This window comes from Dermochelys coriacea, chromosome 21 (genome assembly GCF_009764565.3).
Source record: "Dermochelys coriacea isolate rDerCor1 chromosome 21, rDerCor1.pri.v4, whole genome shotgun sequence".
NCBI lineage: Eukaryota > Metazoa > Chordata > Testudines > Dermochelyidae > Dermochelys > Dermochelys coriacea.
In genome coordinates this window covers 14,811,487-14,823,468 of record NC_050088.1, presented here as the reverse complement: position 1 = coordinate 14,823,468, position 11,982 = coordinate 14,811,487, and the positions used below count along the sequence as shown (strand labels likewise).

General features: G+C 59.0%; 1 protein-coding gene across 1 annotated transcript; it reads left to right on the top strand.

Moving 5' to 3' along the window:
- The first annotated feature begins 1,171 nt into the window (after window positions 1–1,171).
- On the top strand, window positions 1,172–11,542 carry GPR37L1 (G protein-coupled receptor 37 like 1). Its single transcript, XM_038379732.2, has 2 exons — window positions 1,172–2,196; window positions 10,210–11,542. The coding sequence occupies exons 1-2, from the start codon at window positions 1,438–1,440 to the stop codon at window positions 11,023–11,025; spliced, it is 1,575 nt and encodes a 524-aa protein (XP_038235660.1). The 5' UTR covers window positions 1,172–1,437; the 3' UTR covers window positions 11,026–11,542.
- Window positions 11,543–11,982: the final 440 nt, after the last annotated feature.

The window sequence follows — 11,982 nt, the reverse complement described above, 5'->3', positions numbered from 1 at the left end:
TGGCAGAGATGGGGATAGACCCCAGGTGTCCTGAGTCCCCAGCCAATCCCGCATCTGTCAGGAATGAGGGTTTGCAGCTGCACCTTCCCGCACTCCAGGCAGCCTTTGAGCACAGCCAAGCCACAGCAGAGCCGCCTGATTGGCCAAGGAAGTGCCCGAGTCTATTTGCAGCTGGGACCATCTCTCCTGTGCTCTGCCCTGCTCCTGCCTTGTTCCCAGCCTTGCTCCAGCCCTGCTCGGGTCCTGATTCCAGCTCTGCCCCATCGGCCGTACTGCCACTGGACCACACAGGTCTCCTTCCATCAGCTATCCGTTTTATTATTTAACATTTCTATTGTGGTAGCACCTAGACACCAACCAGCTCAAGGCCCTGTTGTGCCAGGCGCTGCACAACCCTGTGCTGACAGTCCTGGCCCCCAAGAGCTGACAGCGTCAAAGGCAAACAAACAGCGAGGGGGAGGTGCCACCGTGTGGGCGGGCAGGAGTAAGCCTGGGGGCAGGGAGCAGCATGCGCATAAACAAAAACTACCCTCCCAAAACAAACCACTGCATGCACAGCTCTCCCCCTGGGAAGAGGATGAGAGAGACCCAGCCATGTGGGCCAGCCAGGAGCCATGTCACGTCACTGTCTGCAGGGGCTCAGATACCCCGGGGAAGAAGGTTGGAGAAGAACCTGGAAACACGAGAAGAGAGCCGGGAGCTGGGACAGCGACGGGTGCAGGGCAGTCAAGTCATGTCTTAGCCTTGTCTGCACGTCCATGGGTGCCTCAGGGGTCTCAACATCCCTCATAAGCCACTCTGGCATCCTGTCCTGCTTCACCTCTGAATAGCAGCCCCATCCCCCGGGCACCTGCTAGCTGTCCCAACCCTTGGAGTGGGCCTTGGCCTTCTGCTTGTTTTTTTAGGTTTTCCCTTTCTTTCTCCCTACGTCGCTCTCTTATAGGGGCTGTAGCGTTAATTGCATTTTAATCCCAAATGTGGCAATAGTACAGGCGGCTGGATCGCAGCTTGGCCCGTGACTCTGCATCTGTCTGGGCAATGGGCAGTGTTCTGGATGGATAGCGCACTCTGCGTGGGCCTGGCTCCCCCCGCCCCGGTCCCCACAGCAACAGCCCCCTGTGATCCCAGAGCCCCCCTCTCGGTGGTGCAGGTCGGTTGCTCTGGTGAGTTGCATTGCGGCCACCAGAGGGCCCGGGGCTCTGGCAAGGGCCGGTTTGGCTGCGGGAAACTCTGATTATTCTGGCCAGAGCTCTGCGGAGAACCCAGAGCGGCGGTCGGAGCAGGGAGAGCAGCCTGCAGCCTCTCTGCCTGCCGGCTCACCCCACGCGGCTCCTCCACTCCTCCTTCAAGTTGGGGAATTTTCCCTGTCTCGCCGCAGCCCCGGGGTTGGGGTCACCCCTGCTTTGCAGGCGTGGTGGAGCTGGTGCCAAGGGAGCGATGGCTTTGCCTTGGTCTCTCGTGCTTTCACTGCTGGTGCTGAAGACCTCAGGGGCCATGGCGAAGCCGGGCACTGCCCCGCTGATCCAGGGAGACCGTGCACGTCCCCGGCAGGAGCACGGGGACAGAGGAGGTGGTCTGGGGCCTGACCTACCAGACGATGTTCTGTTGGGGTCACCTGGGAAGGTGTGGCACCCACAGGACGGTCACCGGGTCCCGCCTGCCTCAGGACGGCTGACGAGGGAGCGGCTGCCCAGAGGGACTGAGGACAAGGACTCCAAGTCAGTCCAGCAGTACATGCCGGGGGTAAGGGTGGAGTTCCCCCGGCCCATCAACCCAGCCAGTCTACAGCCAACCAAGTCCCTGGTGCCGTCCAGCACAGACCCTGCTGAGTACCGAGATGGGACCCACACAGACCTGCAAGGCACAGACCCCCGTGGCAACCTCCCCACGGTGCCGGACAAACGTCTGCAGATCCAGAACCCCCTGTACCCGGTGACGGAGAACTCTTACAGCGCCTACGCTGTGATGTTCCTCTCCCTCATCGTCTTCGCCGTGGGCATCATCGGCAACCTGTCAGTCATGTGCATCGTCTGGCACAACTACTACCTGAAGAGCGCCTGGAACTCCATCCTGGCCAGTCTGGCTCTCTGGGACTTCCTTGTCCTCTTCTTCTGCCTCCCCGTGGTCATCTTCAACGAGATCACCAAGAAGAGGCTTCTGGGGGACATCTCCTGCCGCATCGTGCCCTTCATGGAGGTAAGGGGCCGGCGGGGGCTCCGGCAGATGGTGTAAGCCCGCTCCTGCAGTGCCATTCGCCCGGTGCAGGGATCCAGCACAACCCCTTTGAGTGCCACTTCACCCCTCTGGGCTTGTGCTGATGTAGTTCCCCCATATGGCCCAGCACTTTAAACCTGGTCTGGGGCCCAGGCATCTGGGTTCAGACAGCGAGTGTGGGACAGGCCCTGTATGGAGCAACGACAGCCCCAGTCCCCTTGTAGGGTGACCAGATGTCCCGATTTTATAGGGACAGTCCCAATATTCGGGGCTTTGTTTTATATAGACACTTATTACCCTCCACCCCCGTCCCAATTTTTCACACTTGCTGTCTGATCACCCTACCCCCTCAGGCTGTAGTCTGGGGCTCCCAGAGCCACACGGGCTGTGTAGGGTGAGAAAAGGGACTGTAAAATCCTCCCTCATTCCCGTCCAGGGGTCTGCTTTTGCTAACAGACCAGAGACACAGCAGAGACCTCCTCGCTCTTGGGCCCCTAACAGCAGGCACCTAAATAAGTGGCCTGATCCCCAGTGGTGCGAGGCATCCACACCAGCCCTCTGGAAACCAGGCAACTTGATCTGGGCACCCAAAGCGAGGGGCCTGGCTCTCAGCACCCCAGCTGCGGTATTGTAGCCAGTGGCTTGGACTGCTGCCAGCCCTGCCCAGCTGGGGACGAGTTAACCCCCATTCTACCCTGTCCCCCCCACGCTCGCAGCCTGCTAGTGCCAGGCCCTGTGTCGCAGCAGGGTGTGCAGGTGGCCAGCCAGAGGGCAGGCGGGGTTGTCGCTCATGGAGGGCAGGCTAAGCCAAGCGTGTAGTACAGTGATGTGGGCCAGATCAGCACCTTGTGTTCAGAATAAACAGACCCACTGCGGTGCCATTTTCACAGTCACGTCTCTCCCCGTCAGCGCTAGCCCAATACGCAGGAAAACGGGCTGGACTGAAAGAGCTGGAGCCGCAGGCCCTCTGTTCCAGCTTCCGCGCGGTCAGGGGAGCTGGATTCAGGGCTGGGGTGGGGGTTGTGTCCTTGCTGGGGGAGACAGAAGCTGACGCAGGGTCGGACCACGCTGCAGTCAGAGGCGTGAGGGCGGCACATAGACAGACCCGAGAAATGACCGACATCTAGCTAGAGAAATGACCGACAGCAGGGAAGCTGCAGCACCATGGGCTGCAGCCAGGGCTGCACAGAGATTTTGGGGGGACAGAGGCAAAATCTGAAACCCAGGCTCCCCCAACCCTTCCAAAAAACTTACGACTGAGAGGGAGATCCCGGGGGGGGGGAGGTTGCAGCCTCACGCTCACCCCACAGCAGCTGCTCCCATCCTGCGAGGCTGGGCTCAGCTCCCTGCTCCAGATGTTACAACCTGGCAGCCTCAGGTGTGTCCCAGCCCAGCCATCCCACCATCACCATGGAGGGGCAGCCAGGCCAAACCTGAGTGGCCCTGTGACCCTGCACACTAGGTCACAATGCCACTCGACCTAGGTGCCCTCTCAAACAGGGGGCCCAGGGCAACCTGCCCCTTCCCCAGCCTCCAGGGGCCTGGTACCAGCCCACCCAGGACCCTGGGAAATTATTCAGCCTGCAGCTGCCCTACTGCCAGTACTCCAGCTCGCTAGGTCACAGCTGTGTCTGCATACGCTGCAATCACGCCTCGGCAGTGCAGACCCCATAGTCTCAGGGTACCTGGTCCTGGCAGGGTTGCTCAAGGGTGGGGGCTTGTGCCTCCGGCTAGTTCAAAGAGTCAAGCTGAGCCGCCGGTCGTGTCTTTCCTGGGCCACCCCAGGGATGAAGGGAGGAGGGTGGGGAGAGGGGCATTATAAGGGAGGTTACCCTGGAGAACCCAAGCATGCGAGCCGAGGAAAACCCATCCCCAACTCAGCCTCTCCTGGCCCCTGCCAGCTGCACTGAGATCACGGGGGAGGGGGGCTCTAAAGTGAGTCTGGGGGCTGGGAGCTTGGCGCCGGACCTGCTGCAGCTGGGGAGTCCGAATCTCCCCTCCCTCACCCTGATAGCATCGCTGGGGTCACACTAGCATAGAGCTGGTGTCAGTGAGAACAGCGAACCCCACTCCCTAGTGTCATGGGAGGGACCCTGCAGCCAGCCTGCATGCAGCTGTGCCTCTCTGCTGCGCATGGGGGACCAGATCCTTCCTGACTGCCCCCCTGGGACCCCTGCCTCATGTCATCAGCCAGAGCTCCATGGGAGTCAACGGGCCGGATCCCCAGCTGATGTGGGTGGACCGTAGCCGCCCTGGTCTCAGTGGAGCTCTGCTGCTGTGCACCAGCTGGAGATCTGTCCCCAGGAGTCAGTTCGGGACTGGCACAGGCTGCTGGATGTTCCTGGTGCATGACAGGCTGAGAAGTTGGTCACATTCCCCAGAGCTCTCTGAAGCTCTTCGCTGTGAAATCTGCTGTTCTCAGCCTCACCGAAACGCAGCCTCCAAAAACCTCCCGCACGTCCCTGTTCAGGAGAGTCCTGCACTTCGCTGCCATGGTGGGAGACACCCCAGCGCTACCTCGGCAGTGCCACAGGCACAGAAGGGTTAGACTGGAGTCAGGAAAACCCTTCAGCCATCAGTTTCCTCTTCTATCGAAAACCAATCTTTTCCTGTTCATCATCAGGGTTTACCGAGAAGGCAAGTGAAGGCAGCTGATAGGTAGCCACCCGACGCCCCCTCCTCCGGTCAGCTGGGCGAGGAAATTAATGCTCTGGTGTAGTATCCCTTCCCTCCTGAAGCCACTCAGCACCTCAGCCTCCACAACTGCTGCAGGTTGCCAATCCCTTAGACTGAACTGCACGTGGCAGGGCCTGGCGTTGGGCGCTGCGTCTGTCCAGCCCTCACAGTGCGGTCCTGGACATGCTCGACTGGAATGCAATATAATTAATAATGGCTAACGAATCAGCACCTATTTGGCTCTGCGGGGCCAGGGTGGGGGGTGGTCTTTGTAGTTTCTGCCTAGTGCAATAATGTGCTGCAAAGCAACGCGGGAAATACCTGGAAATACACCCAGTGCAGGGGCCGTTGCGAGGCTCCCCCCGGGGCCTGGGTGGGCCTAGATGTTATGCTGGGCCCACTGCCCCTGGAGGAATCCCATCCCTGCAGAATAGTGCTCAGACACTTAATGCTGTATGTCCCGGGCTGGGGGCTGGAGGCTGCTCCGGGAGGGCGGGGAGCAGCCCCGGTGGTGCACCCAGCTGCAAGTGATGCAGTTGGCACAGCCCCCTGCGGTCAGGCTGCTGTAAGGGCTCATTCAGTGGAGGAGGTAGCCGGGATAATGGGCCTCGGTGTTGGGGAGTGTCAGTCTGACGGGGGTTGTAGTATGCGCTCAGACAGGCGCTGCTGCATTGCTCACCACTTGCTCTCTCTGGGGGGATCTAGGCTGGGCGCAGGGGCTGTGTCCATGGGCCGTGTCTTAACAACATACTGCTGGGGCTCCCCCGTCCCGGTCCCGCTGCAGCTGGCCAGGTTCACTGGTTGGCCTCCAGATTGCTCCTAGGTCACCCTAGCACCTGCTAGAACAGGGGCGGTCAAACTTTTTGGGTTTCAGAAATTGTATGGAGGGCTGGTTAGGGGAGGCTGTACCTCTCCAAACAGCCAGGCATAGCCCGGACCCCACCTCCTATCCAACCCCCCACTTTTTCTTGCCCCCTGACAGCCCCCTTGGGACTCCTGCCCCATCCAACCTCCACTGTTTCCTGACGGCTTTCCCAGGACCTCTGCCCCATCCACATCCTTTGCTCTCAGTCCCGTGACTGCCCCCGTACCTCCCACCCCTAACTGCCCCCCAGCACCCCACCCAACCCCCCCCTACTTCCTGACTGCCCCCCATCCACCGCCCCTGCTTCCTGACCACCCCCGGAACCCCCGCCCCTGACTGCCACCCCATCCAACTTCTCCTCTCCTTCCTGACTGCCCCTCCCGTGACCCCTGCCCCATTCAACCACCTCTTCTCCCTGACTGCCCCCGGAACCCCTGCCCCCATTTAACCCCCTGTTCCCCAGCCCCTGCCCCACCCCCCAAACTCCCCATCTCTCTATCCAACCCCCCTTCCCCCTTACTGTGTTGCCTGGAGCACCGGTGGCCGGCGGCGCGGCTGCACCAGGACAGGCAGCCATGCCGCCCGGCTGGAGCCAGACACACACCGCGCGGCGCAGAGCACAGGGTCAGGCCAGGCTCTGCAGCTGCGCTGCCCGGCAAGAGCTCGCAGCCCCCCCCGCCCAGAGCATCATGCCGGTGGCGCAGTGAGCTGAGGCTGCGGAGAAGGGCGACAGTGGGGAAGGGGCCGGGGGTGAGCCTCCCGGGGCAGGATCTCAGGGGCTGGGCAGAACGGTCCCATGGGCCGGTTGAGGCCCGTGGGTCATAGTTTGCTGGTCATTACCGGGGGGGTAGGGGGAGCAGCAGGAGGCGCGGTGGTTGCCGGGTTTGGAAGCAAATGGCTCGGTAGTGTGCTAGGCTTAGTGAGGCAGCTAGTGCGGGCTCAACCCAGCTCCTCCTCTAGCCTTCAGAAGCCCAGAACCCAGGAACGTGCTGCAGTGGGTCACACGCCGTGAGGATGGGTCCTGGCTGCTGCATGTCCTGCCCCGCAGAGACTCTGGGTCCATCCGCGTTGCAGCCAGCGGAGCGACTGCACCATGGGTAGGCATCCCCGAGCTAGCGCCAATAACAATAGCCGCGAGGCCACGGCAGCACGGGCTGTACGAGTCCGTCCGGACCCTGGGCCTGTACTCAGGTGGCTGGGTTATTGGCCCTAGCTAGCTCAAAGCCAGCTGGCGTGTGTCTATACAAGGTGCAGACACCCTTGGATTGGAGTGCTGAATGGCCACCTTCAGGAGCTGCCCTCCTGCCTCCTGGCTTGAGGAAGGGTCAAGCTGTGGCAATGGGAGGGGTAGGGCATGTTGGGGGTCCAAGCCAGGCCAGGGGGGCTCCTACAGTCCCAGCAGCCAAGAACCTCTTCCTCTCCCTAGCGTAGTGCTCCATAGCCAGCTTTCTTGGGGTGAAGGCTTTGTCTGCAGAAGGAAGTGGCCCCACTGTGACTACATTGGTTCTGATGCCAATACAGCCCCTGGGGGTGGGTGCTCTTATTCCAGTTTAAGAATGTCCACATGGGGGGCTGCACTGATGTACCCCAATACAGTTCCACACTGATTTAGCCCAGCTGGGGCCATTCTTTCCTGTAGCCGAGTTCCAAGAGCTGGGCTGCATCCCTGGAGATTGGTCCGGTCCCTAAAGGTACATCTGCCCAGCTCGGGTAGACGTCCAGATACACCAGCTCCGCTTAAGCTAGCACCTAAAACTAGCAGCGTGCCACTCAGCCAGCCATCCAAATCCAATCCTGCCTGACCCCCGGGGACGTACCTGGCAACTACTGTGAGCTACTGTGGTTGCATTGCTCCACCTAGCACAGGTCTGTCTTCCCGCACTGTGTAGCGCCCTCCCAGCTGCTGAATAGAGGTGCCCTTCATTTCTCGGTGCCCCATAGCTTATAACCGCCCATCCTTTCTCTTGTCCAGTTAGACCAGAGGTGGCAGAACTGAGGGGGTGGCAGGCTGAGGGGAAGCACCCTCAAGTGGAAATATTGTGATCTGTGTTCTGCCCCCATGTCCGGAGTGACTGGAACATGTGGGATCAGGCCAGGCAGCAGGAAGGAATTGGGGTGGTGGGACCGGGGCTGGCAGCAGCTGTTCCCAACAAGAGAGACACCCTGACCTCCCCTTCTGTACCACTGCCCCTGATGCTCCACCCCCCATTCAAAGTGAGCTCCCACAGCATCAGAGTTCAACTGCGAGCTCTCACTGTCTCTGTGTGTGCGGGGCCATGAGCTGGTGTGGACACCACTGAAATACCGATACAACAGCTGAGGGACCCAGGCAGGGGTCCCAGGGGAAGTGCTGGGATCATGGTGAGGGGATGCTGATGTAAGCAGGCAGGGAGGCAGGCGGAGGTGAGAGCGCTGGGCAGGAAGGGACAGCTGCAGAAGGAACGTCCTTGTGTCTCTACTGATGATGCAACAGCCAGTGCGGGGGTGGTGAGCACCCCGGAGGCACTGCTTAGACGGATGATGTGGACATGCTGGAGTGAGGGCTGAGTACAGGATGGTGATGAGCAGCACCCTGCCATCCCCAGAAGGGCCTGTGCCAGCATCCCCAGGGGAGTAACTTTTTTCAAATGCTAAAAGTTGTTTTTTTAAAAAAAAGGGACCAATGTCCGATATTTGCTGAGCACTGAGAACTTCCCTTGCGGAGGTCAGAAAGGGCCATGTGTGCTTGGCAGGGGGTTGCCCACTGCTGGAATACAGTGTCCAGTTCTGGTGTCTGCAGGATTCTGCTGTTGAAGGATATTGATAAATTGGATAGGGTTCAGAGAGAGTTATGAGATGGATTAGAAAACCTGCCCTATAGTGAGAGACACAAGAAGCTCCAGCTATTTAGCTTAACAAAAAGAAGGTTGAAGAGTGACTTGATCTGTAAGTACTTACATGGGGAACAAGGAGTTGATCATGGGCTTTTTAGCCTAGCAGCTAAAGGTCTAACACAGTCCAATGGCTGGAAGTTGAAGCTAGACAAATGCAGACTGGAAATAAAGACTCTAATTTTTTAACTGGGAGGATAATTCACCATTGGAACAAATTACCAAGGGCTGTGGTGGATTCTTCCCTGGCAAATTTTAAATCAAGACAGGATGTTTTTTAAAAAGATCTGTTCTAGCTCCACAAGCAGTTAGTTCGGGGATGGGCTCTGGTTTTCCTGCGCTGTACAGGGGTCAGACTAGCTGCTCCCAATGGTCCCTTGGGATCTAGGACTCTGGGGAACGGTGGAGCCCAGCGAGCGCACGTGTGTGTGAACAGTTGTGCACGGACAGTGACCATTTCTTTAGCACAAGGGCTGTGGGATTGGGGTTGCGAGTGAGTGGGCAGTGCTGGCGCGGTGGCTGCAGAGTAGCTGATGGTGTTTATTTTCACTCCGAACCCTCCCAGAACTTGGCATTTTTTCCTACCAATTGTGTCCTCTTCCTTTGGCAGAGGGGGACGTTTTTCCTGGGTTTCTCAATGCAGCGGAAATGCCCAGGGGCTGATTTTGGACAACAACAGCTTGGGCTTGTTCAGCACATGGGGGAGCGGATAGCGAGGGACAGGAAGGCCTGCAAGGAGCCTGCTGGTGGTCCGAAGGCATGCGGCCCCTCGTGAGCCTGGGTCTCCCCCTTGTTTTCAGCTGCTGCGTTGCCTTAAGTGAGCTTCCAACCCCTCGTCTGTGCTCTTTGGAGCTGTTATGGGAGGGGCGTGTGGGACAGGCATTCTAGTCAAGCGGGTGAAAAAGGAGGAGAGCCCTGGCCTGGAGGGATGAGCACAGGGGCTCAAACCCTCCTGGCTCTGCCGCTGGCCTCCCTGGGCAGCCTCAGGCAAGTCACTGAATCCCCCTGCCTCAGTTTACTCCCTGGGGGCAGCTCGAGCTCCCTCCCAGGTGCGGTGAGGCTCCATGTAATATTCGTGCCGTGCATTGAAGGTGCAGTTACGTCTCCGGCTGCAACCACCTCTTAGGCCCTTGCATTGCACAGTCACTCACAGGAATGTGTGTGCAAACTGGGTTTGTAGATGTACTTTCACCTCCCCTGGAGCCCTTGCTCCTGCCCTCAGAGTGCTCCCCACTGCTGCAGAAGAAGTAGGAAATGGTGTTATTGGCCCCTTGACAAACAGGTGGGTGGCTGGGGATTGTTGTGATGTGTGGTTGTTAATTCCTCGGTGGCTGCTTTAGAAATGCAGGGCTTTGGAATCTGGGAAATGGTCAAACTTTGGCAGGTGGGTCAGATTTGGGGCACAAGCCCTGGGAACCCCCTTAAACTCTGTCTTAGCAGTGTTCTCACTGACCAGCAAAGAGCCGCCTTGCAAACTTCCATCTCACCAGCTGTAAAGGCCTGATGTGTCTCTGGCCAATGCAACCCTGTCTCCATTTAGTGCCACACAGTGACCCCAGCCTGTCTCTTCTTCCATGTCCCCAGGTGTCTTCTTTAGGTGTCACCACCTTCAGCCTTTGTGCCCTGGGCATCGATAGGTTCCATGCAGCGACCAGCCCTCAGCTCAAGATGCGGCTCATAGAGCAATGCCAGTCTATCATTGCCAAGCTGGCGGTCATCTGGGTGGGCTCCATGACCCTCTCTGTGCCGGAGATTCTCCTCTGGCAGCTGACGCAGGACATGTCGCCAGTCTCCGGTGTGGTGACTGAGTACTGCACCATGAAGCCTTCACTGGAGCTGCCGGAGTCCGTCTACTCCCTGATCCTCACCTACCAAAACGCCAGGATGTGGTGGTATTTTGGCTGCTACTTCTGCCTGCCCATCCTCTTCACCGTGAGCTGCCAGCTGGTGACCCGAAGGATCAGCAGCACCGAGAAGAAGGCGGAGTGCCGGGCGTCCAAACGCGGCCAGTGTGAGAGGCAGCTCAACTGCACCGTCATAGGCCTGACGGTGACCTATGGCCTGTGCACCATCCCCGAGAACATCGGCAACGTCGTGGTGGCCTACCTGTCCCCAGATATGTCCAAGCAGACCTTGGGCCTGCTCAGCCTCATCAACCAGTTCTTCTTGTTCTTCAAGTGCGCCGTCACCCCCGTGCTGCTCCTCTGTCTCTGCAAGCCGCTGGGCCAGGCCTTCGTGGACTGCTGCTGCTGCTGTTGTGAGGAGTGTAGCCAGGACACAGCCTCCAGCGAGGGCAGCAGCTCAGACAGCAAGCTGAAGACAGAGATGTCCTCCTCCATCTTCTTCGACAAGCCCAGGGCATCGCCTCCCCCAATCATGGCCCTGGGCACGCCTTGCTGAGCTCCACCAGCCCCGAGGGAAGCAGGAGAGATTGTTCCTTTGGTGCCTCCCAAAACCAAATCTTATGACTTTAGTCTGTGTCTGTGCATGAGATGGAGTGGGGCATCTTCATGCCTGCCGTGGGCTCGTTGGATACCCAGCAAGGACGTTAGTGCTGTTGCGAGCTGAGGTGGCTTCTTAGGGAGCTCTCCTGCCTTTGCTGGAGAGTCACCAAGGCCATGGGCACCTTCCAGTCGCAGTCCCCTGGCATGGCTCTGAGGAATTGCTGGCCTGGGTGAGGGGATGTCTCAGAAAGGGCCCATCTGCAGCACTTCAAGGACTGAGAGTTGCCATAGTGTCTCCTAGAGGATGTAGCCACTATTAACCTGTCTGATGTATCCTGGGTTCTCACCATCCTTCTTTGCCCCCAGCCCATCCTCCAAACTGGGAGGCAGCTGTGGTGAAAAGACTCCTGTAGGATCTAAACTCTCCCCTTGTACGAGTACCCTGTCCTCAATAAATCACTAACTAGACAGAACGAAGGGCCTCCAGCTAGGCAGGTTCTTTGATGCAGTATCACAGGGCAGCAGGCTGGGTTCGCTGAGCTGCCCATCGTGTACCAAACGGCCTGGGGCTGCCAGCCCAGCTCTTTTGGATTTAGATCAGTATCTTCCGACGCAGTGCTTCCCTCACTCCAGGCATGGGGAGGCGGCGACCCATCCTGGGGGGCTGGATGCTGGAAAGGGCTGGTCATTTAGATCAGTGTCATCGCCCCGTGTAACTGGAGACAATCCAACTGAGCCTGCTGGGCCGGGTGCTGGGGACCAGGAGAGCCGTGCACAGGCAGGCAGGGGACAGGTAACCAAGTCGCGTGTCTGCTCTCACGTTCCTGGGGCTGCTCTAAGTTACGCTGGCAGGAATCAGCCCCTGGGGATAGTTCTCCCAGTGGTGGATGGCTGGAGTGCAAGGTGCTGCTCC